Source organism: Typopeltis vanoorti, chromosome 19, assembly GCF_054136105.1.
Source record: "Typopeltis vanoorti isolate ZY-2024b chromosome 19, IOZ_Tvanoo_1.0, whole genome shotgun sequence".
NCBI classification, from domain to species: Eukaryota; Metazoa; Arthropoda; class Arachnida; order Uropygi; family Thelyphonidae; genus Typopeltis; species Typopeltis vanoorti.
Window position 1 is genome coordinate 34675758 of NC_143567.1, and position 27774 is coordinate 34703531.

General features: G+C 35.9%; 1 protein-coding gene across 1 annotated transcript in view; it reads left to right on the forward strand.

Annotated features, from left to right (window-relative positions):
- Lrrk (Leucine-rich repeat kinase) overlaps window positions 1-27774 on the forward strand; it is a 790764-nt gene that overhangs the window by 427660 nt on the left and 335330 nt on the right. Inside the window, exon 16 of the mRNA XM_090409582.1 lies at window positions 14431-14553. Within this exon, the coding sequence (XP_090265708.1) occupies window positions 14431-14553 (123 nt within the window). The remainder of the gene's footprint in view (window positions 1-14430; window positions 14554-27774) is intronic.

The following is a 27774-nucleotide window of genomic DNA, read 5'->3' on the forward strand; positions in this document are numbered from 1 at the left end:
GAAAGAAAGGACAAGAGGCCAAGTGGGATTGTGAGCCTTTGTGCACATGATCACCAGTAGTCGAAAACGACTGTATGACACATAACAACAACTCTGTTTTTTTTCTACTGGTTTCACAAGGCAGTATTCAAAATCTATCACTTCATTTTACTGTTTTGACAAAAGAAATAAGGCAATAATATTGTGTTGAAGCAGGTACTTCTAATATTGGCCTATTTATTTGCAATCTGTAATCATTTCTTCAACTGTTTGCTGAAATTATTGTAAGTTTTACAAATACATTTCATGTTACATTTTGACTATATAAAGTTGTTTATATCAACATCAAATTCCTGCCATGTACCCTCAAGGGGTGTACAGGATATGATTTACATCATTACTAACTTCCTATCTATAATTTTCCTCCAAATCAGCCTGTTACTTGTCAAGACTCCAACATTATCAGATCTTATATTTCTATCGTCTAAGGCACTTTGTACCGTATCAATCCACCTATATCTTGGTCTTCATCTGGGTCGTTTTCCTGCCCCTGGCAGAGAACACTTGTTTTGCTAATCTTTTCTCGCCCATTCTGTTTAAGTGACTATACCACCTGAGATTAGCTCTGCTAACACATTCCTGAAAGTTGTTTATATTCATGCCACAAAAAAGAAAGTTCGGTAGTGCTAATTTTTTTTTTTTTTTTTAATTTCAAATATTATTACTTTTACTACTGCTAGTAACCATCTCTGAAATAAGCTATGTTAGACATTCTAGATAATATTCTTCTCAGCTCAAGAAAAAGGTTTGATACTTAGATTATTCTCACTGCTATTAAGAAAGAAAAGAAAGAATACTTTCTCTCAAGTCACACTAAACAGCCTCAAGCAGTAATGGAGTATTCATCAGCAATATCTTTCATTTTCAGTTGTTTGATTGATGAGCATCCTAAACAGAAATACTGATACTTCTTTTACAGGTTGATATAATATTTGTCAAAATAATTTCTTCTTCTTCTTCTTATTATTATTATGTGACACCTCCAGGGAGTCCAAAGATTCATCGAAGGAGAGTGTACCAACAGCATCAAACGATTGATTCCAACCTACTAGCGCTCAAACTTGCTTAACTTTTTGCATGAGCCATTAGTAGCAGAGGCTCTACCAATCAACCAACCTTTGCTGGCTTTTCTTAATTTATAATAATTGCAGTTTCAGTTTTATCATCAAAAAATGATAAATTATGTCATACAATTAACTTGGAAAGGATCGTAATTTAAAATAATAAATGCACATATGTGTTACACATGCATTCAAGATTTTTGAAGGTGGTGGTTACCCACCTATTCAATCTACAGATATTTCAAAATTATAATTTATTTTCAAAACCATTCACACGACAATTTGAAAACATAAATCACTTGGAGAGCAAGTATACATTTTTAATGCAAAATATTAGTTTTTTTCAAATGCAGAGTGATTTCTTCTTTGTCCTGCAAGAAAATACCAAATAATAATAAGAAGAAAAATATGTGGTATTTTCTTTTTCATTGAGTGATTCTTTTAGAACAAAATGTTTACAACATCCTTTCTTTGGTTTTACGGAAGAAAGCGCACAAGATTATTTTCTTGCTAATTTTGCCACTTCATCATCATCATCATCATCAAATTCTTGGTATATACCCATGGGAGGGGGGGGGGTAAAGGATAATTATGATAGTTCTACATGAAAAAGTTACACGATTACTAACTTCTGATCAACAATTTTCCTCCAAATTAATCTGTTAAGACACTAACATTATTGGATCTTATATTTCTGTCTTTAAGGCCCTATTTACTATATCAATCCCTCTTCATCTTGGCCTTTTTCCTGCAAACCTGCACTGACAATCAGGACAAAACTTAGTCTTGTCTGATCTCTTGTAAGAGAAGATCTCACATTCCTCTTCCTAACTTTCAGTAATACCGAAATATCCAAACACGATCCGATTTCACTTCTTGTACTGACCTGCACTTCCAACCATTCCTGGCGCACAAATACATCTCAGTCACAGTTAATGAAGCTACCAAAACACTGCAGGTTTTCCACTCAGCACACTATTTCTCACCTTGACAGCTGATAACTCTATACAAATTCCAAATCCACCTGGTTATTGAGTATTGCTCACACATTGAGGATGGCACATTGAAATCTCTCTATGATTGCTCACTGTTTTCAAGAAGAGGGTAATGTGGTTAATTAATGATCCCTCTCTCACAGGTTCACTTCATTCCTTCTTTCATAAACTTTCTGCCCTTATGTCTATTCTACAGATACTTTCACACATAGTTCTGCTTAATTGGCCACTTCCCCATCTTCCTCCAAAATCAGAAGAACAAGAACACTGATTTACAGGCTATTTTGAATCTCGGTGAACCAACTTCTCTGCCTCTTGTTTTATTCCATCTGCTTCTGCTCTTTGGAATAGCCTCTCCATACTCTGTCTTTGCTGAAAAATAGAACCTTCACCTGTCCAAAAAAAGTCAACAGATTCCTCCTTTCTTTTCACCTCTGATATGCCATGTGTAACTTCTTTTGTAACAGTCTTGTGACTTTTCATGTGCGGGTTAGATTTAAAAAAAAAAGTTTGAAAGTGTTAACCATGGAGCTAATTTTTCAACTTCAGATGACAGTTTTGGTTTCACACAACATAACATTTAATATCTCTTCTTTGTAACTCTCAGCGTAGAGCATTGAATACAGTGCTTTACCAATTCTATGAAAAGACAATATGCTAACATGCTTTTTCCATAGTTCCAAATGCTTATCTAACATATATTCAACTTATTTTAACTTAATATTTGTTTATGATAAAGAAATATCACTAAATTTCATATTCATGCATACATCCAGTAAATTTCATGAATGAACATCTCCTTATTTTATGGAACTATAATAATTAATCTTTACATGATAAAATTTCAGTTATAAGAGCTTTTGCTTTACTAGACATGAACTTCAGTCTGATGTAACTTGGATTTTCATACAATATTCATAAATTTCACTTTCTCTTGTCTTCTTTTATGCACATTATACACAGAAAGAAAAGAATGCCTTATGTTGTGTGATACTTGGAAGCAAAATCACTTAATTCTATAAGCCTAACAACTAATTTCACAATGGAGGAAGACTACTTTATTATCAAATGCTCTTTGTATATGTGAGCATCTTCTGGATAGTTGCCATAGGTTAGCAGCTGCTTTCTAAATTATGCCAAATGGAAGTGTATCTTTTTGCCAGAAAATCTTCATAGAATATTATTCTGAATTTAGCACTACTGTTGTGGATTCTGAAGCAGCTGTAGGATTTATGCTGACATTAACAGACATAGTAGAGGTCTCTGTTTCTTCATATCTTGGATTCTGTTAGACCTTTTGTTGGATTCCTCCTATCTTTGTTCTCTCTCCCCCTCCTCCTCTTTTTTTTTCCCATTTCTCCTTCCTCTTCTTTCATCTTTTTTTTTAGTTCCCTTCTAACAATCTTGTGAAGGTTATCTCTGCCTCTCTGTTAATTGCATTTCACTTAGTAGCGAGAAAGGAATAAGTTGATTACAATATTGGCATACGCCTCTTCTGGGTTGTGCCAAATAAGAAGGTTCTACTTCCAGTGTCTAGTTAGTATGTTGTGCATGTGAGACTGATGTAACAGATGCAACAAATTGATGAAAATGAACATGTAAGTCATGTGCTCATTATTTTCATCTCTTTCTTAGCACACTCTTGTAAGAATTCAGGTGAATAATTTGAGACTCCAAGACTGAATTCTTACATGGAGACTTAAAGTTCTGGGACCTACCTGGCCTAGAATTTGAAGAAAAGAATTTCTTCTAAGTGATTGCTCCAAACATCCAGAATCTCTGATTCATTTTACGGTATTCTTTAGTCCAGGTCTGCCTTTGCCTTAGCCTCAAAAGCATTTACCACCATCATATTTATCTTCTGTTCTTTCCAAAGTCTTCTCATGACTTTTGTTGCTTTCCTAGGTATTTCATATTGTTTTAAAGCAGACACTGATGTACTTTCCAAAAACTTTCCATATGATTTCTTCATTGTGTGACCTGACTGAAAGAGATAGTGGAAAACTGTTTCTTTCATTTCTTGAGTCTTAACATGAAATATTGATTTTTCTATCCTTGCAGGCAAATTTACCATGTGCATCCGTGGCTTACTCAAATGATGTTTGTTTGTTTTTGTGTGTGTGTGTGCGCGTGCATACAGAATTTGCCGTTGAGCCACTTCTTTCTAAAATTCCCTGAATACTAGTTTTCTGAATAAATGTGTAGATATTGATATCATCAGTAATTGTCAATTGTACTTTTTTTTTTTCTTTTCTTTTCTTACAAGATGTTCTCTCCATGTGGGGTACCCCCTTCATGGTGAAAGAGACCTCAGTTATAGTACTTGCAATTTTCACATCTGTTTCTGTTGCCATTACTCTACCTCTCTTGTCTTCTTGACTCTCCTGTCTTCCAGATCACTATTGCCTGGATCCAACACCCTACCAGTGTGTTGCCATTTTGAGAAACCTGAGAATATCCAGAAAGGGAAATATTGGTAGTCATGTACTGTTAGCACCTGCTTTAACAAGATGATCCACCTGGGGTGCCAGTTGGATCAGTCAGCTAATTTGCATGGGTCAGCCTCTCCTTCATGGTCTTGGGACAGGTTCAGGGTTTGCTGTCATGGCATCCAGAGTAGCCCTGACATTCCATTTTTGTGCATAATCATTGCTTACTGGACAGTAGTTGTCCATGTGTGGTTCCATGGCGGGTGTGGATCCCTGGTGCTCAGTTCTTCCTTTTTTAGTAAGAGTTTTGGTCTTAAGATTATCAAGGCTTTTAACAAGCCTCAACTAAATACAGGAACCATTGCTACATCAACAGATAAAAGCAAGAAACAGAAAACATCTGAGACACCTACTAATATTCCATCATTCCTTTTAATACATTAAAAGGAATATATTAACAACACCCTATTGGGAAAATGCCACCCTTCTTTAACCAGAAGAATTGGCAGATTCCCAAAATATGGTTTTCATAACTAATAATAATAAAAAAAACATCTGGTGATGTCATCATCATCATCATATGTATCAAGGATTTAGGCCTAGTATGGTCTGTTCCGGCCTTAGAAGTCATCGTTGAATCGTTTAAGAGGACGTCCTGGATTTCTTTTTCCTAATGGCTTGTACTTTAAGGCTTGTTTTGGTAATCTTTCTGTTTTCATTCTTTGAACGTGTTCCATCCATCTATGTTTATATTTTTTAATTTTTTCAATTACTGGTTCTTGGTTTAATTCTTTCATAATATCTTCGTTTCTTTTGTGATCAAATAGGGTATACTTTGCAGTTTTTCCCATAAACTTCATTTCTGCTGTTGTTAATCTTTGTTTGTCTTTTTGTTTTATTGTCCAGATTTCACTTCCATACATTAAGACCAGTAGGGGTAATATATTGTATACTTTTAGCCTGGTTTGTTTTTGAACTAGGTTTGGTTTAAATATAGAATTAATTACTCCTGTTATTTTTAAATATTTTGCAATTTTTATGTTTATATCTTTTTCATTTTCATAAGTGATCATACATCCTAGGTAGTTAAATGAATTCACCTGTTCTAAGATCTTGTTATCTAATACTATTTTAGTTCTTGCTGGATCTTGTCCTTTAAAGGCCATAGTTTTTGATTTTTCCGTTGATATTATCATAACATAATCTTTGGATATCTCATTTAGATTTAAAATAGCTTTCTGTAAGTTATCTTCAGAATTTGTAATTATTATTTGGTCGTCTGCAAAGAGGAGAGTGTTTAAGTTAACTGTAGGGGAAAGTTTAATTCCTTGATGTAAATTTTTACTCCATTTTATTATTATTTCATTTAAGTAGATATTAAAAAGAGTTGCTGAGAGGGGACATCCCTCTCGGACCCCTTGGTTTATCTCTCTTGTATATGATAGCTCATGATTTAATCTTATTTGTATTTGATTATTTTCATATATACTTGTGACAGCTTTTAGGATATTATTTGGTATTTGTCTTTCTTTTAATACGTTAAATAATATATTTCTTTTAACTTTGTCAAATGCTTTTTCAAAGTCAATAAATGCAGTATGTGTTTCTAAATTATATTCTCTTCTTTTCTCTATTATTAATTTTAGGCAGAAGGCTGGGTCTATACATCATCCTTTTCTACATCCATTTTTACAATAAACTGAACTAACAACCACTCTCACTTCAACTCTCTTTGCAGTACACAGCTAAAATAATATCCCTGCCTTGATCATCCCATCTGTACAAGTATTTTTTGTCCATGTTAGTAAAAGATATATGTCAATCTGCCATCTCTCCCTTTGGACTGTGCATGAAAATTAACATATTTTCTGCAGTGCCATTTACAGTATGACATTACTATAAACTAGTGGTCCTCAACCTTTCAGACAGTGCGGGCCGCATTAAAAATATCAGTGAAGCCCGCGAGCCACTAAGTTATACTGCTCTATTTAGAATTGTAAGATGCTTTCGAGATTCACAAGGAGCCCTGTTAATTTGATACTTTACATAAAATCCTATAAAAATAAACAAACTCAGCTTTAAGAGCGTAGGTAGGAGTCGGGTTCATGATAAGTAAATACAATCATTGAAAAAAGATAATTTAATGAAGAAAACATTCATTTTTTTTATAAAGTCGATAGGCTACTTGGCAGTGTTTTTCCTTGACCAGCTTGTTGGCATCAATGTTGGAAGTCACTATGCACAGAGTATTCTCGAGATGTTGTTTTGTAATCTGAGTTCTTGTCTTGGACTTCACATGCTTCATTCTGGAGAAGAACTGCTCACATAAGTATGTGCTTCTTAACAAAGCGCACATCTTCAAAGCATGCAGCGAAGATTAGGGAATGCGTCCTCAGAAATGTAGTCTTTGTAAAATGTAAGCAAGGACACATTGAATAATTTTTCTCACATAGAAGAGTTGTTTTGGAGTTCAAGCAGCTCCATTTGTACTGAGCCTGGCATTTCAGCAGCATTGACACTGAATGGCTTTGAAAATAAATCTGAAGAAGACTGTTGGTTACGAAAATCACTAAATCTCCTTTCAAACTCACTTCATAACATGGCTAATTTTATAGCGTATTCATCAGGAGACAAACGGTTGGACTCAGCGAGAAGCTGAAAATGAGGTAAGTCTTTTTTTGCGAGTTGTGCCTCCCAAAGTTTGAGCTTGGCCACAAAAGCTTTGATGCTGTCAAACAGAGTGTGCATCAGTTAATCTTTGGATTGTAGCCGTGTATTGAGGTCATTCATATGCAACGAGATGTCTGTCATCCACTTCAGATCGTTAAATTCTGCAATCGGAATCCCCTTGGTTTGCATGAACTGCTGTATTTTGCTCCTTAAGTCAAAGACTCTTTCAAGAACCTATCCTCTGCTCAACCAACGCACATCACTATAATGAACCACATCGCCGTGATCGGCTTCGCACTCTTGAGTCAAAAACTCTTGGAATCGACGATGATTCAATCCTCTTGCCCTAATAATTTTGACGACAGTCACAATAACTTTCATGACATTCTCAAATCCAATAGTTTTCGCTCACAGATTCTCCTATTGGATTAAACAGTGGTAATGGACAAAATCTTTTCCTTCTAGTTCTGGTTCTTTTCATAGCAGCACAACAAACCCTTCATTCTTTCCCACCATAGAGGGGGCACCATCAGTTACCACACCCTCGAGGTTGGTTATGCTGAGGTCGAAATGCTGGAACGTTTTCTTTGAAGTTCAAGAATATTAGTGCCTTTTATTGTTCTCTTCACAGGTATGAGCGCTAGCAGTTCTTCTGTCACATTGAATTGTTGATCAGTGTCACAGACAAAGATATCCGGTTGTGCTGTATCCTTCACATCTGTGCTCTCATCTAAAACAAGTGAATATGATGCAAATTCGGATGACCATTTTTTTAAAGTACCTTCAATGTCATTGGCGAGTTCTTCGATACATCGTGCTACAGTTACCCCAGAAAAACTTGGTTTTTTTAAACACTTCCTTATTATTTGGGCACAGAATATCGCCAGCAGCAATGAGACACTCTTTCACAAACTCTCCGTCCAAGAAGGCTTTTGATTTTTTAGCAATTTTTTCAGCTATTACATAACTGACTGATGCACACTTCGCTGTCTTCCCTCTGCCTTTTAAATATACCCTGCTGGCAATTTAAATCAATTTGGAGACTGATCACTTTCTCCACACTAAGCCGCCCTTGAAGGTGATCAAAACTGGACACATGCTTTGTCTCATAGTGTCGTTTTATATTGTATTCTTTTGATACTGACTCACGACAAATTAAACACACTGGCTTATCGTTGATCGGCACAAAAAAAAAGTACAAATTGGTCCACTTTTCATTAAAAACCCGGCAAGAATCACTTGATTTATGCTTTTTTCTTGTAGACGCCATAGTGATAGAAGGTGAACCCAAAAAATTATCCAAAATGGCTGTGTAATGGTTATTATCCACTGAATATGTCTCATACTAATGAAAAAAGAACTACAATAAGCTCTGACTGACACAACGAACCTGCATGCGCTTATACATGAATATCACACTGTTCACAACTGTGTGATTTTCATGTATATCGCACTATTCACAACTGTGTGATTTTCATGTATATCGCACTGTTCACAACTGTGTGATATTCGTGTATATCACACTGTTCACAACTGACTGACTCCTTTTGTATTTATGTGAAAATAACGGAAGTATCGAGAACCTTCGAGATGTATCTGGAAGACACTAGACAGCGCACTTGAACGAATTTTTTTTTTGTTTGTTTTTGTTTAAAAAATACTGCTTCAGCCATTTACCTGCGACATTAGTACTAATACTTAAGTACCGCTTGGCACTGGTAGATGGCTGAAGAAGCATGTCTATTTAATATTTATTTTTATAGGATTTTATGTAAAGTATCAAATGCACAGCGTTCCTTGTGAATCTGGAACGCATCTTACAATTCTAAATGCCGCAGTATAGCTTAGTGGCCCACTGACTTCATTGAAATTATTTGTAAGTTAATCTCATTTTAATGTTAAATAGTTATTTTTTCAAAATGGCCATCGCGCTTCGGCGCTCCTCAGGCTATGCATTGAAGACCCCTGCTGTAAACAATGTTGCATCAATCCCTCTGAATATCACCTTGACACAGCTGGACTCCACCATTCTGCTTCTCTTTGTGCAAGTTAGGGAAACTCTCCACCGCTTTTTCTGAATCTCTTTCAAACATTCAGAGCAGAATACACTGATTTTTTTACTTGCCTTTAGGGACAGTACAAAATTAGAGTGTCTAGTAGGATGTTTTTTCCTGTTCTCTTTCTGACACTGGATACTGCAATCATACTTCTTGTCACTGAGCCAGTTATATCTCATGGCACTGAGTTTGCATTCCATTATATAAAAGAGAAAAACTACCAGAGGTGTTATGTTTACACTGACTAATTTAAGTTCTCTGTAGGCATTGAGAAATCTGGTGTTCCACCCACATCCAGTGCTTTCTTGGATCCAACATCTGATATATTGTTAAAACATATCAAATATGAAGGGTTCACTGGATTCACCTATGTTGGATTCCAAAGCGCATTGGGATAAAGAAAAATGAGGGTGTACACACACTGCACCTCCCTTAAGATAAAATCATCTGTTTTTTCCCCCTATACTGGTTACAATAATTGGAAAATTAATATTCCAATGCAAACATCATGGAATAGAGAGAACATCCACAACAGCAAGATATACCAGAACAACAGGCCTGAAATTATAATGATTGGGTTAAGTATGAAATAATAAATAACACATGTAGGGGGGGGGGGGAGAGGAATTGTTCAATGCATATAGAATTTTCAGCCATATCTTACGTATTGATAAAGAGATAAATTAATTAAAATAACAGTTGGAATCTAAGCACGTCATAATGTGTGCAATTAATTTCAGGAGGATAAATCCATCTATAACTATTAGAATTCAGAGAAATATCTTTGTTATTATGGACAAAACTAGTCCTTTTTCTGAGATTTTTCTAGAACATCGGTTCCCAACCTGTGGTACGCGTACCCCCAGGGCTATGTGCTGGGCTGTTCAGGGGTACAGAAAAATAATCAGTAATGGCAGAAAAACAAGTCAAGTAAAGTACATTAAGATAGGTACTGAACATGTGTCAGTATTTAAAAATAGCTTTTTAAAAAAAAACAAGGGGTACAATTTATAGAAATGAGTTTAAAAGATATACCAAGATTATATCCTACTTCATGATTCTGATAAATATGCTTTAGCCAGCTGTTTATCTACTACACATAGAATTCATTGGAATAAAATTAAAAGTTTTATATTTTTTACTTGGCAGACCTATTATTATTTTTTTTTTATTTTAAAAAAACTTATTTTTTTTTTAAACTGTGTGTATATTTTTAAAACTGTATTATTTTTTAAAACTTATTTCTTTGAATTTTAATAGTTATAGATGGAGTTATCCTCCGGTTTTTCATAATTGTCGCACGTTCTTAGATTTCAAGTGTTATTCTTATTTCTCTCTTTTCTCTCTTTCTCTGTATATGTATGTGTGTGCATGCTGATATTGGTTGTGAGACATGGCAGAAAAGTCTGCAAGTATCAAACAACTGTTATTATTTCATAATTAATCATATTTTCCACTTACATCTCGTTTTTTTGCAATAACCCTGAAATTAAACTGTGCCATGGATCTACTGTGCACAGGGTTCATAAAGAGAAAGTTATTTAATGCTTGGCTTTGAATGGGGCATACTCATCTCATACATGACGTGCCTTTCTTTTGAGAGATGATCATGTGACAATGTGTGAGTTTTTAATTCATAGTTTTTAACTGTTCATTGTATTTTATTAGACTATGTTGCATTGAATTGTAGTTTTTTTTTTTTTTTTTATACAATGGTTGTATTTTATTCAATCTTTTCTAACCTAAACCTTCTTCTATCTTAACCTTATTCTATCAATATCCTACCGGATGCGCCATTTATGTTGCGTCGCTTTCTTCCTTATCACAACTATTTTAACCTTTTATGCTATATCTCCATAATACACTCTGTTGGGTAACACGTGGTACCTCTGAGGGACAACGGAATTTTCTCGAGGACGAGGCAGTACCAGAGTGTCAGAGTGTCTGAGATTTACCTCTCGTAAAACACCAAGAAATTTGTTTCACTGCGCCACTTAGCGCTATTAGATTATTAATATTAACAACCAAGAGGTAATCTCAGGACAGTACTTAATGATACCTATTAACTCTGCAGACGTGGCCAAAATATACCCTTTTCTAATATCCCGCATAGGTTCGCATTAATATTTTATAAGCGGTGCATCGGATTCCAGAAATCACAGAAAGTCTTTGTTAGAATCAAAAGCAAGGTTTATTATACTCAAAAGTTGATACACATAATAACATAAATTAAAATCCCATCTTAAGGGAGTTCCAGACAAGGTATTCAAACACTACTATTACACTTATAAAATATTATACAGTATCTTCCTAAAGTATGAATTATATTAACCTTTGCTTATCACAATCAATCTAAGACTCCGTAGCTCTATCAGACTACACAAGATAACATTCATATCTTTCACAATCCATTTATATTATGCCAATTCTTTACTCTAAACATATCCTTAATTTCATTCAAAAAAAGTCGAACTTTAACACAACAACAGATAGTAAGGTTAAAATCAATATTCTTCTAAAGTGATAACAATATAGTCCTATCCTATATCATTAATGTTCTTCTTCTATAACATATTAATGTGACACATCTTTCATTCATAAACAGTATAACACAAACAAAGTTTACTTATCTTCCCTTTTCGGCTCTTTAGTGCTTCATAGGTTCACAGGAAACTGGCCTTCTGTGGACAGCCAGACTTGCTTCTTTTCACGGAGAATACGGCCGCCAAGACCATAGCTGCCTATCGGGATCCATCTGACATCGAGGGCACTCGTACCCTATGCCACCACGAGAGACGAACACACAGGAGATCCAGGAACAAAAGGCCTCTTTACAAGGTCGCATGACCCTTATATTTCCCTCTTTTTTTTTTCGGCGATTCTCGCCCTTTTCGATGTCCAGCCAACTCATACATGCTACTACGTCATGGCGTCCATATCTCTCCCCCGCTATCACACGTACGCTGACATCACGTTGTTTACTTGGGGCGAGCCGCTCTCTTACGTTACGACTCCGTAACCTTTGGACTTGACTCCCCCCCCCCCCCCCCCCCCAACTGTTGAATTTGTGCTTACATTTTATAATTCTTTTATACATATTTTATAATGCTCTGCTAATGTTTTACACTTTCAATATTAAATTAACCACATTCGTGAATGGCACAAAATACATACTTATTTAACCTTTTCATAACAGAACACACTTGAAAATTAGTATTATATACATAATACTTATTTTTCACTTAGAGGCAATTTACTGTATGTATCTCATTCTTTTGCTTGGAAAAGAATGTTAGATCGTGATAAGATGGGAGTTCATAAATTTCCACTCTATCACAATCTAACAACTACTCTTGTTATTCTAATGAGTACAGTCACTGGTTTCACTCTTTACCAACCTGAGCCTGATATTGTAACTTTTTTTTACAGTTACAGTGTACTTTATATTACTGTATATAACAATATTTCAAACCAATCACCCATATGAATTTATTCATCATGTTTAATCTTGGTTAAAGTAATGACTAATCCATATGGATTAGTCATATGGACTTTTTATGGACTTTTTCAATTGAAGGTGAGTTAGCTGATCTCATACAGAGGTAGCAGGGTTTTTCCTCCCAGAAACTTGGTTTTTTCATCCTGCATACAGACAAATCGGCCCTTGAGAAACAGACAAAAAAATTAGTTGTGGTAGTGGTGGGCGGTAGATGGCACTAATGTAGATGATTGGTAGTAGAGGTTCAGTAGTGGTGGAGATGGAGAGTTGTACAATAGGTGTCCTCCCGCGATGAGTCTTCAGACTCCTTGGAGGTGTCACGAATAAAATAATAATATGCTGAATGGATATACAGCAGATATTTACAATGATTATTAGCTTTGCTGTATTTTCCATTTTCTGCTTCTCCATCTGTTTACAAGCAGTTTCCCCCCTCTTCCCCTCAAAAACACACACACATACACACACACATGCCATTGAGTGTCTATCTAGATTCATTTCTGCTTTTCTGTTTAGTCTCCAAGACTAGATTTTCCTTTTTTTATTTTTATTTTATTTCTGTGCCATTTACTTTCTCTGATCATTTTGGCATGAATATAAAATCATACCATTATTATTTTATCTCATCTGTTTTTGTCTTGGAATTGTGGTTAAGTTGACTTGGAATTACAGAGGAACAACGTTATTCATGTCATTCCTCTGCTGGCTCCATCCTCTACCAGCTTTGATGCTTTGATATACTTTTTTTTTTTTTTTAATAATATTTTAAAAAAAATTATTTTTTATCTTTTTACACCGGAGATGAGACCAGTAGTGTTAATGGTCGAACAAATTAGTGAGTTTAGCTTACTATGAGTATTGTCATATAGCTTGTGTCTCCTTGTGTGTGTGTGTGTGTGTGTGTGTGTGTGTGTGTGTGTGTGTGTGTGTGTACTCCCAATGATGACCTGACCTTGATAGAAAGGTTGAAATGCCAGGTGATTATTTTGGTTTATGCTAAAATTGAAGTTGATAGTTATCTCCATAATTTATCATAATGAATCCATTGATACTCCTTATTTTGATGTCCGCCTTCATTTTCATTGTTGCAGTAGCTGACTGTTTATTGCTAACCCTGGTTCTCTGGTAAGACCAGCCAGACCTTTGCTTAAGAGGCCATTGTACCCAGCCATCATGGCATTTTATCATATTGTACCATCATATTTCTCTGTGGTTTCAGCTCATGCAGAATACAGATGTAAGAAATGTATTTTTCACATTTCTTACATATGTGCAATCTCCTCTCAGTTAAATAGAGGTGTTCCTTAAGCGATCTATATATATTTATATAAATTATCAAAAACTTAGAAACACTTTTGGTATTTTATATTGGAGAGAGCCATTGAAAAATTTTAAACAATGGAATTAGTGTTTTAATTAAGAGTTGGTATCATATAAACATGGATGGCATAAAATTATATAGCTTAAAAAAATTTATTTTTCTTCAGAAAGGGTCAGTGTTTCCCATTAATTCCTGGTATTATTCAGTTTTTACAGAAGACAAAAATTTTAAAAATATCTGCTAAGAATGAAAATTTGAGTGTGTGTGTGTGGGGGGGGGTTAATTATTTTTATTTATTTATTTTGAAATTTATTTTATTACTCTTTCCTCTGATTTTAACAAATATTTTTACATTTTAGAAGGAGTATTACGCTACTCATCAGTATTTCCTTTCAAAACGATCTTTATATTTAGTATTATGGAGAATTACTGATGGTGAAAGAGGAGTTGATGGCATTCAACAATGGTTAGTTAATATCCAGGTAAGTAAAATTAGTACACTATAAAAGTATTTTTTTATCAGATGTCTCACTTTCTGTAAGTTACTTAGGTTATAATTATTCAAGTTAAAAAACAATAAGAAACTTTTTTTTAATGAGATGTAACTCACAAAGCAATTTATTTTCTGATTAGTAATTTTATTTCACAATTCTTATTGTGGTTCAGCAATTCTATTTGAATGCATGTTTAGAACACAGTGGTATGTTTACTTTCTGTTAGTATTGATATTCAGCTGATAGTTGAAGGTATCGATATATCCAATTATTATCTAGCTAAGAAACTAGCGTCAACACTGAAGGAGTTGGTAGGTCATTCCCCCCTTCTATATTAAAAATGCACAACACTTTGTAAATTAAATTAAGGACATCAACTTTTACAGGACACATTCCCACCCAATATCATGGGGCTCTTTGCCTATGTACTATGTTCTGGCTATTTTGTGTGGCAAAATACTTTTTACCTGCAAAAAGAAGGCACAGTAATTGGCTCCCCATTATCCATCCCAATTGCTAACTTTGATATGGAATCTTTTGAGTAATGTGCTTGATTCCTTTGCTTTAAAATCAAACGTCTGGCTTAGATACGTTGACAATGTTTTCGTTATCTGGTTCCATCGTCGCCACACATTAGATACTTTCCTCAGCCACCTAAACAAACAACATAAAAGCATATAATTCACAATTGAAATTGAAAGCCAGAACACACACACACACACATCCTTTTCTTGATAGACTCGTCACATCTTCTTTCCGGCAGTCTTTCCTTCACTGTTTACTTTAAGCGCCTGCACATACTGGCCAATATATACACACATAAACTCTTACCACCACTCAGCACAAAAACTAGGTGTCATTAACAAACTAAAAAACAGGGCTTTAAAGATTTTCTTCAGTGAGCTACCACTTAAACATGAATGAAAAATGGCTACACCAAAAATACTATCAACAACGTTATACGTGTGTTGAGGCTTAAGTGCTGTGAAGAATTCATGTTAGTAGTTTAATGGAATATTAACAGCACTGAGAAAGGATTAAAACTAATTTTAATACTTCCAATATTTCGTCTCCGTCACAGAGACATCTTCGGGGATTACAAAAACTTTTTGTAACAACACACACACACACACACAAATACAATACAAAGTGAAATTAAAGTCCTATCTAGGTGTTGTGCCCACTATGGGCATTTGCAGGTGGCCTGGGATGTAAAGAGGGATCTCTGATAATTAAAGTTTCCCAAATTTTGGGGAGTTTAATGCAACCGTAAATTAGGTTGATTCCTGAGTGCAGATGCAGATTCAAAGAATAGTCTTTCTTTTTTCAATTTACTATGGTGGAGCATGGTAGTTTTTTTCCAGGAGATCCTGTGGGATGTGTTAAATATTGTTGTCTGCACCATTGTTATGTCATTATTACTTTCCCTAAATTAATTTACTTCCTTTATGAATTTACCTCTACAATGACCACAAGACTTACCAAATTTCCCTGACTCTAATATCTGTATCACTTCTTACATGTTCATTCTATAAGGAAAGCAAATTCTATATCTCTAGCCGACTCCTAATTTTACCCACCTGCTTACCCTGACTGATAAAGGTTATTCCTTGCTAAAAGAAACGAATCCTCTAATTTCTTTCTGGGGCTGCTCTTCAGATATTGACAAATTTATTTTTTAAAGCTGCGCAGCCATTATCTTAGAATAGAGGGGACTCTTATTCAGGGAGACTTTTCCAGACTTTTGGTGCACCTAGGTGAATAAATGTAGCGCTTAAACTCATAAATTAAACACTTTACAGTGGCTAAGTAAATTTTGGTTTGCAGTCGTAACCTCTATAACAACATGTTATACCTTTCTTTTAACCCCCCCCCCCCCCGCTATTGTTCAGAGCAAAACTCAGGTATAGAAGAAAAAACATATTGGAATCTAAAGACATACACTTAGACATCTCACTTTCAATTAGTTCAATGACATGCTAAATCAAACTGTATTAAGCTGATTAATACTCTAATGCATGAACAATAAATCCTTCTTCTGAACTGTCCTTCTTTGTTTGAATTACCTCTTGATACTTCCATAAGCCTGTGTCCACGTGGTGGGTCACTATGGTCATCAGATTAAGCTATGCTCTGCACCTGGCGTTTTTTTCCTCATCTATTCTCGATCTGTTTCGGGCCATCCTCGTTTATACAGGATATGTCCACGATATTATTCTGTCAGAACTTTCAGCGAAGGAGTGAAGACAGCATATGCCGACATCTCACGCTTTAGTACCGGCAGAAATTCAGACATCGAAGGAAAAGGTGCACCGTCCAATATCGTACTATCGCCAAGAAACACCATCAGGAACTTCCGGTCCACAGGAGACGTTGAATCATCATCCAGCAAAATAGGCGAAAAAAAAGCCTTGAGGAAGGGGTGCAAACCCTTTTTATTCTCCCTTCACTTCCCCCTTTTTTAGCACCCTGTGACTAGCTGCGATAGCGCCCTCTTACTTTCTGCAATCTTTTCCTGCCCGTTACTTTCTTCATCCGCGGGGATTTCGGCACATCGCGAGATCTCTAGCAGCATCTTCCGGAAAATGAATGTGCGTGTAGCTTTCCAAGATTGCCAATGCCTCAGGCCTGCCCATGACCTTTAGACTATTGTTTACACCTAATTTACCCATTCATTGTATACATGATGCATTCATGTAATACTAATTCATACACAAAGTTCTTTACATGGTATTACAATTCTACTAAAAGGAGGTAATTCTATTTCTATTTACAGTTAGTACTTTATTTCTTCTGCTCGAGTATAAGTTTTTTCTCTCAGCTGATTTTTCTGACTTGTTAAACCCTGAATGAATTGTTTCCTTTTAAAAGTTCTTCATTCAGGATGTAACAGATGTATCCAAAACATGGTTTGCAAGGCCAGATTGACCATAATCGTGTTTGCAGATGTAAGAACTGTGTTCTTCTAACCGGATGGATTCTGACCTGCCTGTTTGTCCGAAGTAGAAAGTTTACAGGAACAAGGTACTCTATATACACCAGGCAATGAAAGATAAGGGAGCTTGTCTTTAGTGGAGCGGATAAGGGTAGCAGGTTTATGGTGGGGCTTAAAAGCTGTATGGAGGTTGTACTTTTTTAATGATCTGGCTATTTTTTCTGAAGTACCACGGACGTAAGGAATGGTGATGGCATTTTTGAAGTCCTTCTGAAGAGATGGTCAGGGAATGGGGAAGGACTTGATTATTTTTTTAATTCTGTTGTCATTATAGCCATTGGAAAGGAAGGTGTTGTGTATGTGTTTGAGTTTGTTTGAAAGGGAAGTTTTACTGGAACAAAGATTGTGGGCTCTATTGGTGAGAGTTTTAATAACGCCATATTGCTGAGAGGGGTGGTGGCGGTTGGAGAGTTTGTGAATGTATCTGCCTGTATGAGTAGGTTTTCTATATACAGAGAAAGAAAGGTTACCATTAGGAAGGCGTGTTACTAAGGTGTCTAGGGAGGGTAAACAATTGTTATTTTCCTTTTCCATCGTAAACTGGATTCTTGGATGTAGAGACTATTGAGGTGACTGAGGAAGGAATCTAATGTGTCCAGGCCATGAGGCCAAATAGAGAACACATCATCTATATATCTTAGCCAGATAGAAGGTTTTAGAGAGGCAAGAGTCCAAGGCTTGTTTTTCAAAATTCTCCTTGTAAAAATTGGCAAGGGGGGGGAACCCATGGCAGTTTCCTCTATCTGTTTGTAGATTTTGTTCTTCCAAGAAAAATAACCAGAGTAGATGGCAAAGGAAAAGATCTCTAAGATATCAGAAGGAAAAACGTTTTTTAATAGTGTTAAGGTGTCAATTAGGGGAATATTTGTAAACAAAGAGATGATGTCAAAGCTGACCAATATATCTGTATTATTTAAAGTAAGATTTTCAATTAAGTTTTTAAAATGGGTGGAGTTTTTTACATAAGATGAGGTAAGACCAGTGAGGTGGGGGGGGGGTCAAAAAGTTAGCTAGCTGCTTTGATAATTTGTAGCAGGTGCATTGGTGGCATCTACTATCGGTCTTATGGGAAAACAAAGACTAACACTAACAAATTAAAACCGTTTAACTCCATACTCCCCCCCCCCCCCATATATATGGACTCCCAAAAATACATAAAGAAAATGTGCCATTACGTCCCATAGCGGATGACATTGATTTTCCCATATACAAACTAGCTAAACATTTGGCCAAAGCTCTCACACACACTATATTGGCAACACACCTTCGCACATAAAAAACTCAGCCCGCTTCAAAGCCAGCATAGAAAATTTTACACTCAAACACACTGACATAATGGTCAGTTTTGATGTCTCCTTATTCATAAATGTCCCACTCAAAGAATCCTTAGAGCTAATCGAGCCAAATTTCTTCCCGATATCATAGCCCTATTTCAGTTCACAATGAACTCGGGCTATTTTGTTTGGCAAGAAAAATTATACCAACAAATAGAGGGGACTGCCATGGGTTCTCCACCCTTGGCCAACTTTTATATGGAGATTTTTGAAGAGAAAGCCTTAAACTCTTCCCCACAAAAACCAACCATATGGCTTCGCTATGTTGATGATGTGTTCGCTATTTGGCCACATGACTCCGATACACTCCTCTCCTTCCTAACACACTTAAACAACCAACACTGCAGAATCAAGTTCACCCTGGAAGAGGAAAAAAACAACCGCCTTCCTTTCTTAGACACACTAGTCGCCCGCCAGCCTGATGGAACCTTAGTTTTCTCAGTTTGTTGAAACCCACCCATACAGATACATTCACCAACAATCCCCCCCCCCCCCCCACAACTATATGGAGTCATTAAGACACTACAAAATAGGGCTAAACGTATCTGTTCAAATGACAATGCCCTAACCACAAAACTAAACCACATTCTTCTCAACACTTCTTCAGCCAATGGCTACCCCCCCCCCCCCCCCAAAAAAAATCCAAAAAATATTGAAACAAATAAACTACAACCCCTCCACCCCTTCACAACAAGGATTACTCTAAATCCATCACCATTCCCTATATCCGAGGCACCTCGGAAAAAATTACAAAAATCCTAAAAAAAACATGACTTCTTGTTACAGACCATATAAAAAATTGGCATCCCTTATTCCCCCCCCCCCCCCCCCAGACCTACCTGGTGTATACCAGGTCCCTTGCAGCTGTAAGCTGTCCTACTTTGGCCAAACAGGCAGGATAGCTAATATCAGAATTTCAGAACACAACGACTACATTCGGTTTCACTAATGCAGCCACTCTGGTCTTGCAGACCATGTGCTGGATACCCGCCATAGAATACGGTGGAAGAAAGCCTCGATAATACACCGTAGTAAATTCAAATACGAAAGGCTATTCATGGAATCAGCCTCAGCCCTAAGAAACAATCCAAACCTCAACAAATTTGGTTGCATGAGACTGCCTTAAATTTGGGAAATCTACATCAGAAGACCTTCATCTCAATCCGGCAAGAATAGCAACATTGCCCGCTAGGGGGCACCATCAGGACTTTTAGGAAAAAGAATAGCTTCCTGCTTCTTCCTCATTTACTGTGTGCTGTGCTTGCGTGCACGTGTCTTGTTTTTAAGTTCCTGTGAAAATAGTTGCCGAAATATTGGAAGTGTATTAAAATTTATTTTAATGTATATTCTATTGTACGTTGTAATTTCCTTAAGCTATTTAGTAATAACCAGCTTATTATTATACAGGGTGTTTCAAATTAAAAGTACCCCTATTCAAAGCAAACTCTAGATAGAACCAGTAGACTAAATACACTGGTGTCCAAAACCCAAGGATGAAAACTATTTCTGAAAATTACGACCTCAAACACAGACAGTGCAGCTTGTGACAATTTGTATAACTGATGATTTCAAGTAGAAAGTGGGTACACATTCAAATTTTCGAATCGCACACAAAGGAGTCAGGTGGTAGTACTCAATAAGATAAAAGGCAAAACACTGCACTAAACAAACTGTGTCTGAAGGAAGCTTTTTTCATGAATTTCACGTTCTTGTTGTTGTGGTTATAGCCTTTTGGCTGTTCAGGGGCAGCGATATACACAGTATCATCTAGGAAAATGACTATGAGCAATTTAGTTCCCTGTTGCCTTCCTTGCTGTATTATATCCTATAACTGTAGCCTCTGTATTTGCGTGGCCAATTTGTCTGATTGTGGGATGAAAAACCCCAGATAAACTGGTAAAAAAAAAACCTGATGTCCATGCCCAAGACTGGCTAACTTGGCTATGGCTGAGGAAGATCCTTAAGCTCCTCACATCATCAATGGGGAATCAAACCTAGGACACTCCTTCCCCAGCATTTGGTTGCAAAGCACATAACCACCAGGCTAAACCACATGGACAAATTTCATGTAGGGAAGAATTATTGGACAACTTGAAGAAGGCTGCAGATTTCTGATATTGCCAGAGAGTTTGGAATCTCATATTATGTTGTATCCAGGCTCTGGGCAGCATTTCAAACCAATGGAATGTGTTCCAGACATTTGCTAAGAGGTCGTCCTCACTCTACCATGGAGCATGAAGACATTTTTGGTTATAATAGCCAAGCCGATGCATAACAGCAGGTCAGCTTGCAAGTTGGCTCCGTTCAAGCACAGGTACGCAGATATCTCGACAATCTGCAAAATAGGCCTATATGCCTGAAGGCCTGTAGTCTGTTTCCCTTTATCCACAGCTCATTGTAGAGCACATTATGGGCTAATGTACTCTTTACAAATGAGAGTTTTTTTTTAATCTCAATTCTCTGATTGAGACAAAAATGATTCTAGACGATACTTGATCTGGCACAACAGTGGAAATGCTTACTAGCATGAGAATGTTCTTGAATGGAATAGATACAGTGGTCCTGGGGTCATGGTGTGTTGAGAGGCATTATGCTTAATGGATGCACGGAGCTACTAGTGCTGGAAAAAAAGGGACTATGACTATCAAATGATGTTGCAACAAAGTTCTTCAAGTTCATGTTTGGTTGTTCTGTGTTGCTGTAGGCAAAGAATTCATTTAATGTTGAAAATAAGTTTATGTCTGCATTTGGCTGTATTCATGAAAATTTTTTCATATAGGTAAAAATGAAGTTCATCCTTTGCTTTTGAGCACCAGTGTACAGTCACATCTGTAGGATACACCAACCAGATCATCATCATCAAATTCCTGCCATGTACCCTCAAGGGGTGTACAGGATATGATAGTAGTACATGAAAAATTTACATCATTACTAACTTCCTACCTACAATTTCCCCCCAATTCACTCTGTTACTTGTCAAGACTCCAACATTATCAGAGCTTATATTTCTATCGTCTAAGGCACTTTTTACCATATCAATCCACCTATATCTGGGTCTTTTTCCTGGCAGAGAACACTTGTTTTGCTAATCTTTCCTTGCCCATTCTGTTTAGGTGACCATACCACCTGAGATTAGTTCTGCTAACACATTTCTAGATGCAGACAATGTCAAGTTCTTTCCTAATATTCCTCATTTTTAATATGATATTGCCATTGATGCCATCTGTTCGTGCCCCAAATCTTTCTCAGTACTCTTATATCTGTAGTATAGTGTTTGGTCAAGTGTTTTACTTCTGACCCAGCTCTCAGATCCATAAGTTAAAACTGGTTTTGAACACTGCCTTGTATACAGCTGATTTAGTGTTCTGACTAATTTCTTTCTTATTCCATATGAATTTATTCAATTGACTTTCTACCATACCAGCTTTGCTGATTCTGTTGTCTCTTTCCATATTTAATTTACCATCTTCAGTAAAAATCATGCCTAAGTAGCTGAAATGTTTTACTTGTTTCACAGGTTCTCCATTCGCAACGCAGTTGAGATTTTCAGTGATTCTGCTTATTTTCATTGTCTTTGTCTTTTTATTCCTAATCCTCATACCATATATATTACAACAGCTATTCAATTTAGTCAGGGAATCTTGCAGACTTGTAGCTGATTTATTTAGAAGTATTACATTGTCCTCATAAAGCAAAGAGCTGACATTAACATCTCCAATTTTGATACCAGGTTTAATACCACTTTCCTTCATAATGCGATCCATACAGATAATGAATAACAGAGGGGATAATATACATCCTTCTCTCACACCAGATTTAACATTAAACCATCTTCCTGTACTTCCTTCAATTCTAACTGCTGACTTACAACTCAAATACAGACTAAGTATTGCTTGATATAATGACCATTGGCACTTTGTCATATGCCTTTTCCAGATCTACAAAACTTATATACAGATCTTTGTTATATTCCCATGATTTCTCCACTATTAGTCGTAAAGTGAAGATCTGATCCTGACAGCCTCTATTTGGCCTGAATCCAGCTTGTTCTTCGCCAAGCTTTTCTTCCACAATTCTTCTCAATAATTCTCAAGTATACTTGCATAAATCTTACCAGGAACACTCAGTAGGAAAATACCTCTGTAATTCTCACATTCATTTTTATTTCCCTTTTTTATATATGGGTGCCACGAGAGCTCTACTCCAATCATCGGGAATTCATCCCTCTGTCCAGGCTTTCTGAACTATGCAGTGCAGCCACTGTAAGACTTTAATACCTCCATTCTTCAGTATTTTTGGTCGAATATCATCTATTCCTGCTACTTTTCCACATTTCAAGCCTTTGATGGTTTTTTCTACTTCAAGTATGGATATGTGTTCATGACTGCATGCCTGGTCAGTGATTTTTACCACTGTGCTATCACTGCTTGTTTTCATGTAGCAATTTTTCGAATTAATAACTCCATACTTCAAGGATATCTTTTTCTTCAGTTTTCATATCACCTTTATTGTTCTAGTTCCTTTTACAACACTCTTTCCTCCATTTCTGTGCTTCTTCAGCAACTTACAGAATATCTTGCCACCTTCTTGATATTTATTTTCTATGTTCTTACCAAAGTCTTCCCATGACTTTTGTTTAGCTTATTTTACACAGTGTTTAGCTTTCTTATATTTGTCTCTGTATTCTCTAAGAGCACAAGCTAACTTATTTGCCAGGAACTTTTGATATGCTTTCTTCTTTTCCTTCACTGCTTCTTTAATTTCCTGTGTCCACCATGGAGTTCAGATATTTCTATCCTTGCAGACAACCTCACCACATGCCTCTCTAGCTCAATCAATCAAGGTTTTCTTCAAGGCTTGCCACTGAATCTCCCAGGTTTGGTTACTGTTCTCAAACTCTTTCATTTTTTTCTTCTATAATCTATGTGTATTTTAGTCTACAGTTCACATCTGAGAGCTGCTCAACTTTTATTCACTTTAAAACTTACATGTTCTTCTTTTCCATGTGAAATTCAGTTTTATCCTACTCAAGACTAAATAGTGATCACTTCCAATTTCAAATTCTCTGTACATTCTGGTGTCCTGCACAGGAAGGAAACATCACTATCGACAATAACATAGTCAGTGAGACTTTTTCTTATTCCTTGCCTCTTCTCTCCATCTGAATTTGTGCACATTTTTATGTTGGAACATGGTGTTAGTAATAACCAGTCCATGTCCTGAGCAGAAATCCAACAGGTATTTGCCATTATTATTAGCTTGCTCTTTTCTCCAAATTTTCCTCAAATATTTTTGTATGTGTGACAATCATTTCCTTCTTTGCTGTTTAGATCCCCAACAAGGACCAACTTTTCCTTTTTCAATGTGTCAGTTGCTTTTTCTAAAGCATCAAAAAATTCCTCCACTTCTACCTTAGTAGAACCTTTTGTGGGACCATAGGCACAAATAAGACTCATTGTCCATTTCCCCATTCTGATATTTGCCCATATCACTCTACTGGAGACTGCCTGCCATTCAAGAAGATTAGCCTCATATTTAGTGCTGAATACTATGGCTAATCCTTCATTTCTTTGATTGTCATTGCCTGAATATAACATTTTGTATTTATTGCTCAGAGAGATCTCACCTGTTTTTGTCTTTTTTGTTTCAGTCACCCCTATTATGTTGATCTGGTACTTATCTAATTCCTCAGCTAGCTCTATTTCTTTGCCATTCAGGCTTCTTATGTTGATAGTACCGATCTTTAACTCTGGTGATGTTGAGTTGGGGTGTGTTTAGGATTTGTTCCAGTAGCTCACTTTTCGCTTTTTGCTGAAAACGATGGAGGCGTCGCCTCAGCTGGCATAAAATTCTGTCATGTTGTACCATCATTTTGTATTTTGGTTTAAGCCAGTAAGAATACAATTTGGTTGACTAAATCCCAAACTGCCAGTCCATCCTCGTTCGTTCAGTATCCAGGTAGATACTGAATGGTGCACCATGAGAAGGTGTGGATTAGACATTAGGTCAGTAGCCGTGGTCTCTGTATTCCTTTAAAGGCTACATGGAGGTCTCCTCTCAGTTATACAGCTTTGACCCTTAAGCACCCCTAACCAGATTGTGGGGAAGTGATTTCGTCAAAAAAAAAAAAAAAAAAATAGGGGAAATATTCTGTGAGCCGAAGAAAATTACATTGACATGAACCTAATGGTATGCAATTGTGAAATGATTCAGAGTCAATAACAAATGTATTTAATGATAATGATACAAGATGAAGCATCTCCCCACACAGGATATGAAGTTCAACAAATATTTCATCTCCATTTCTTAAAGGATAGAGTATTCTGTTGCTCATTTTCTATAAAATCACCAGACCTTAACTCCTGTGACATTGGCTTTGAGTTACTTGGGTGTATCGGGGCATAGTTCTTCACCTGGCAGATTTGAAAGACAAAATTGCGCATCATGTGTGAAATCTTTCAACAAATCAGTTGTTCTGCTGTAGGCAATGCTGCATGACTGTATTAGTTATTGGTCCTGCACAAAGGTCAACGTATTGAACTTCACTTTCACTGATAATCTGGATCTCCTTGACAACATGTCAGCTCTATGTGCTATGTTTTTTGTATCGCATTATTTTATTTCATTTATTTATTTATTATTATTTGATTTCATTATTTTATTGTGCCTCACATTGACTAAGCACTCACAACAGACCCATTCCATTCATTCACCATATACATATTTACAAAAATACATATTTAATAATATGTATTAAAGGAAGGGATCACCGAAAGCATTATGTTCATAAAACTAACAGTAAAAATATGCATGGACTTGCCTTTTATAAAAATGGACTTATATGTGATATAGCTACCCTCATCTCTTTGTCTATATTAGTAATGTTGGATCGTACTTCTTCCTTGTATTCAATCCGCCATCTTGTTTCAACTTAGCTTTTAGACAAGTAATTAGTTGCTGGTTGATTAATAATTTTAATATAGAGAAATTTATATATTTTTAGACTGTGCCACTCTATATCTAGATTAGTCTATTGGAATATAGTGTAACCAACCAATAACTAATTTTTTTATAGTGACTATTTCTTATACAGGCCGAGTTTATCTCTTAATTTTAAGGCTCCCGCTAGGTCCGATAATTTTATGAACGGCGCAATAAACAAGATTCAGGCAAACACAAATTTAAAACCAGTAAAACAAAACATTTAATTCAGGGTCATATAATATACACTTAAGCTCAACTCTGACAAGAAAATAATATAAATATCTTAGCATACAGGTCACAACATCTCATAGATTCAATCTATGATCACTCTGCTGTCAAACTTCAGCTTTTACAACATTGAATTAACTTCTAATAGAGTTCAATATCACAAAATCTCTTAATAACAATTTTTACTATTATCACACAGTCAGCAAAGTCTCAATACATTAATGGTGGCAACAACTGCTTCACAAGTATTCACTTTCATACTTCTTACTCCAGCTGATTTCAGCAAAAAACGTTATAGTTAATCTGGGGAATAACAGGAGGAATCACACATATATTTCTGCACTGAAGTAACACATAAATGGACAGTTCTTACTGGGTAAATCCTTTGCTCATCAATTTCACTATGGGCACATTTAATAACTGTATTTATTTCGCACACTAGGCAGCACTAATTAGAATAAATCTTCTCAATGATAACTGAACTTTTGATGGTTGCACTTTACACGTATGGACGTATTTGAATAAAGGAAAATGCTCATTCCTTCCTTAACACTATTTGATTAATTCAGCACGCTGTTAAAGTTCCATGAAACTAATGGAACACGCAGTAATTCTTTAACTTCTAGAATTTTTCTCAATTGCCTAATACTTTCCCGGTAATTTAATAGCTTAATTACAACACTAAGGTTCTAGTTACAGCAATCCTTTGCATTCCTTTTCTGCTACTCCGTATTTTCCTCGTCTGCCTGTGCTATACTAAAATGCTCTCCTATCCCTGAGTGGTCCGTCCTGATAAAGAAAAGAGCCCCGGTTTTCTCCGCTCTTAGCTTATATACCTCCCTTCTATTTTCCCGCCAAAATGTTTCTCGTGCTCTGTTTATATGTCAATTCCTTCTCTCCATTCAATACAATATCTTGCCATTCACGCACGCGCCAGCTATTTCTCGCCCGTCTCCATAGTAACAAACAAAATAAAATAAAAACAGAAGTATTGCATAACATTATACCTTTACACACTGGTAATAATAAATAAAAACTAAAATATTATAATTCACATAAGGTATATTAAGCTTATATATACAGTTTCTCATAATGTTAAATTAGAAATAAAAAAATATACAGAGTGATATTTCAATACAGAGTTCTATTATTGTCAACTCGTATTTTAATTTAATTAATAAAACTTAATAAATAAACTCAAGGCAATTACATGAATAATAATTTATAACAAGAGATTTACATAAATATTATGTAAATATTTACATTTATGTAAATATTTACATAAAGATTTATGTAAATATTATTGTAATGTAAATTTTTATGTAAATTTTGAGATTTATGTAAATATTATTTACCTTTGCAATGGTGGATTATGTTGGATTCTGAAAGGAATATTAATTATTTAAATTTCTCTTCATTCAAAATCCAACAGTAAGTCTTTTGTGCTTAGTTTTTATATTGGTTAATATTGAGAAACCGAGCTCACACAAATATGATATTGAAAACTGTAACAAAATTTTCAGTGTCCCTGTGGAGAGAGCTGGGTATTCGGCCTGGACAAAAATCCAAAATTCCTCAAGAGTTATTTCAGAGAATTTCATTTTTAGAGTACGATCAGTTGACAAGGTTACTAATTGTTCTTCTTCTTCTTGTAACGAAAATTCTCAA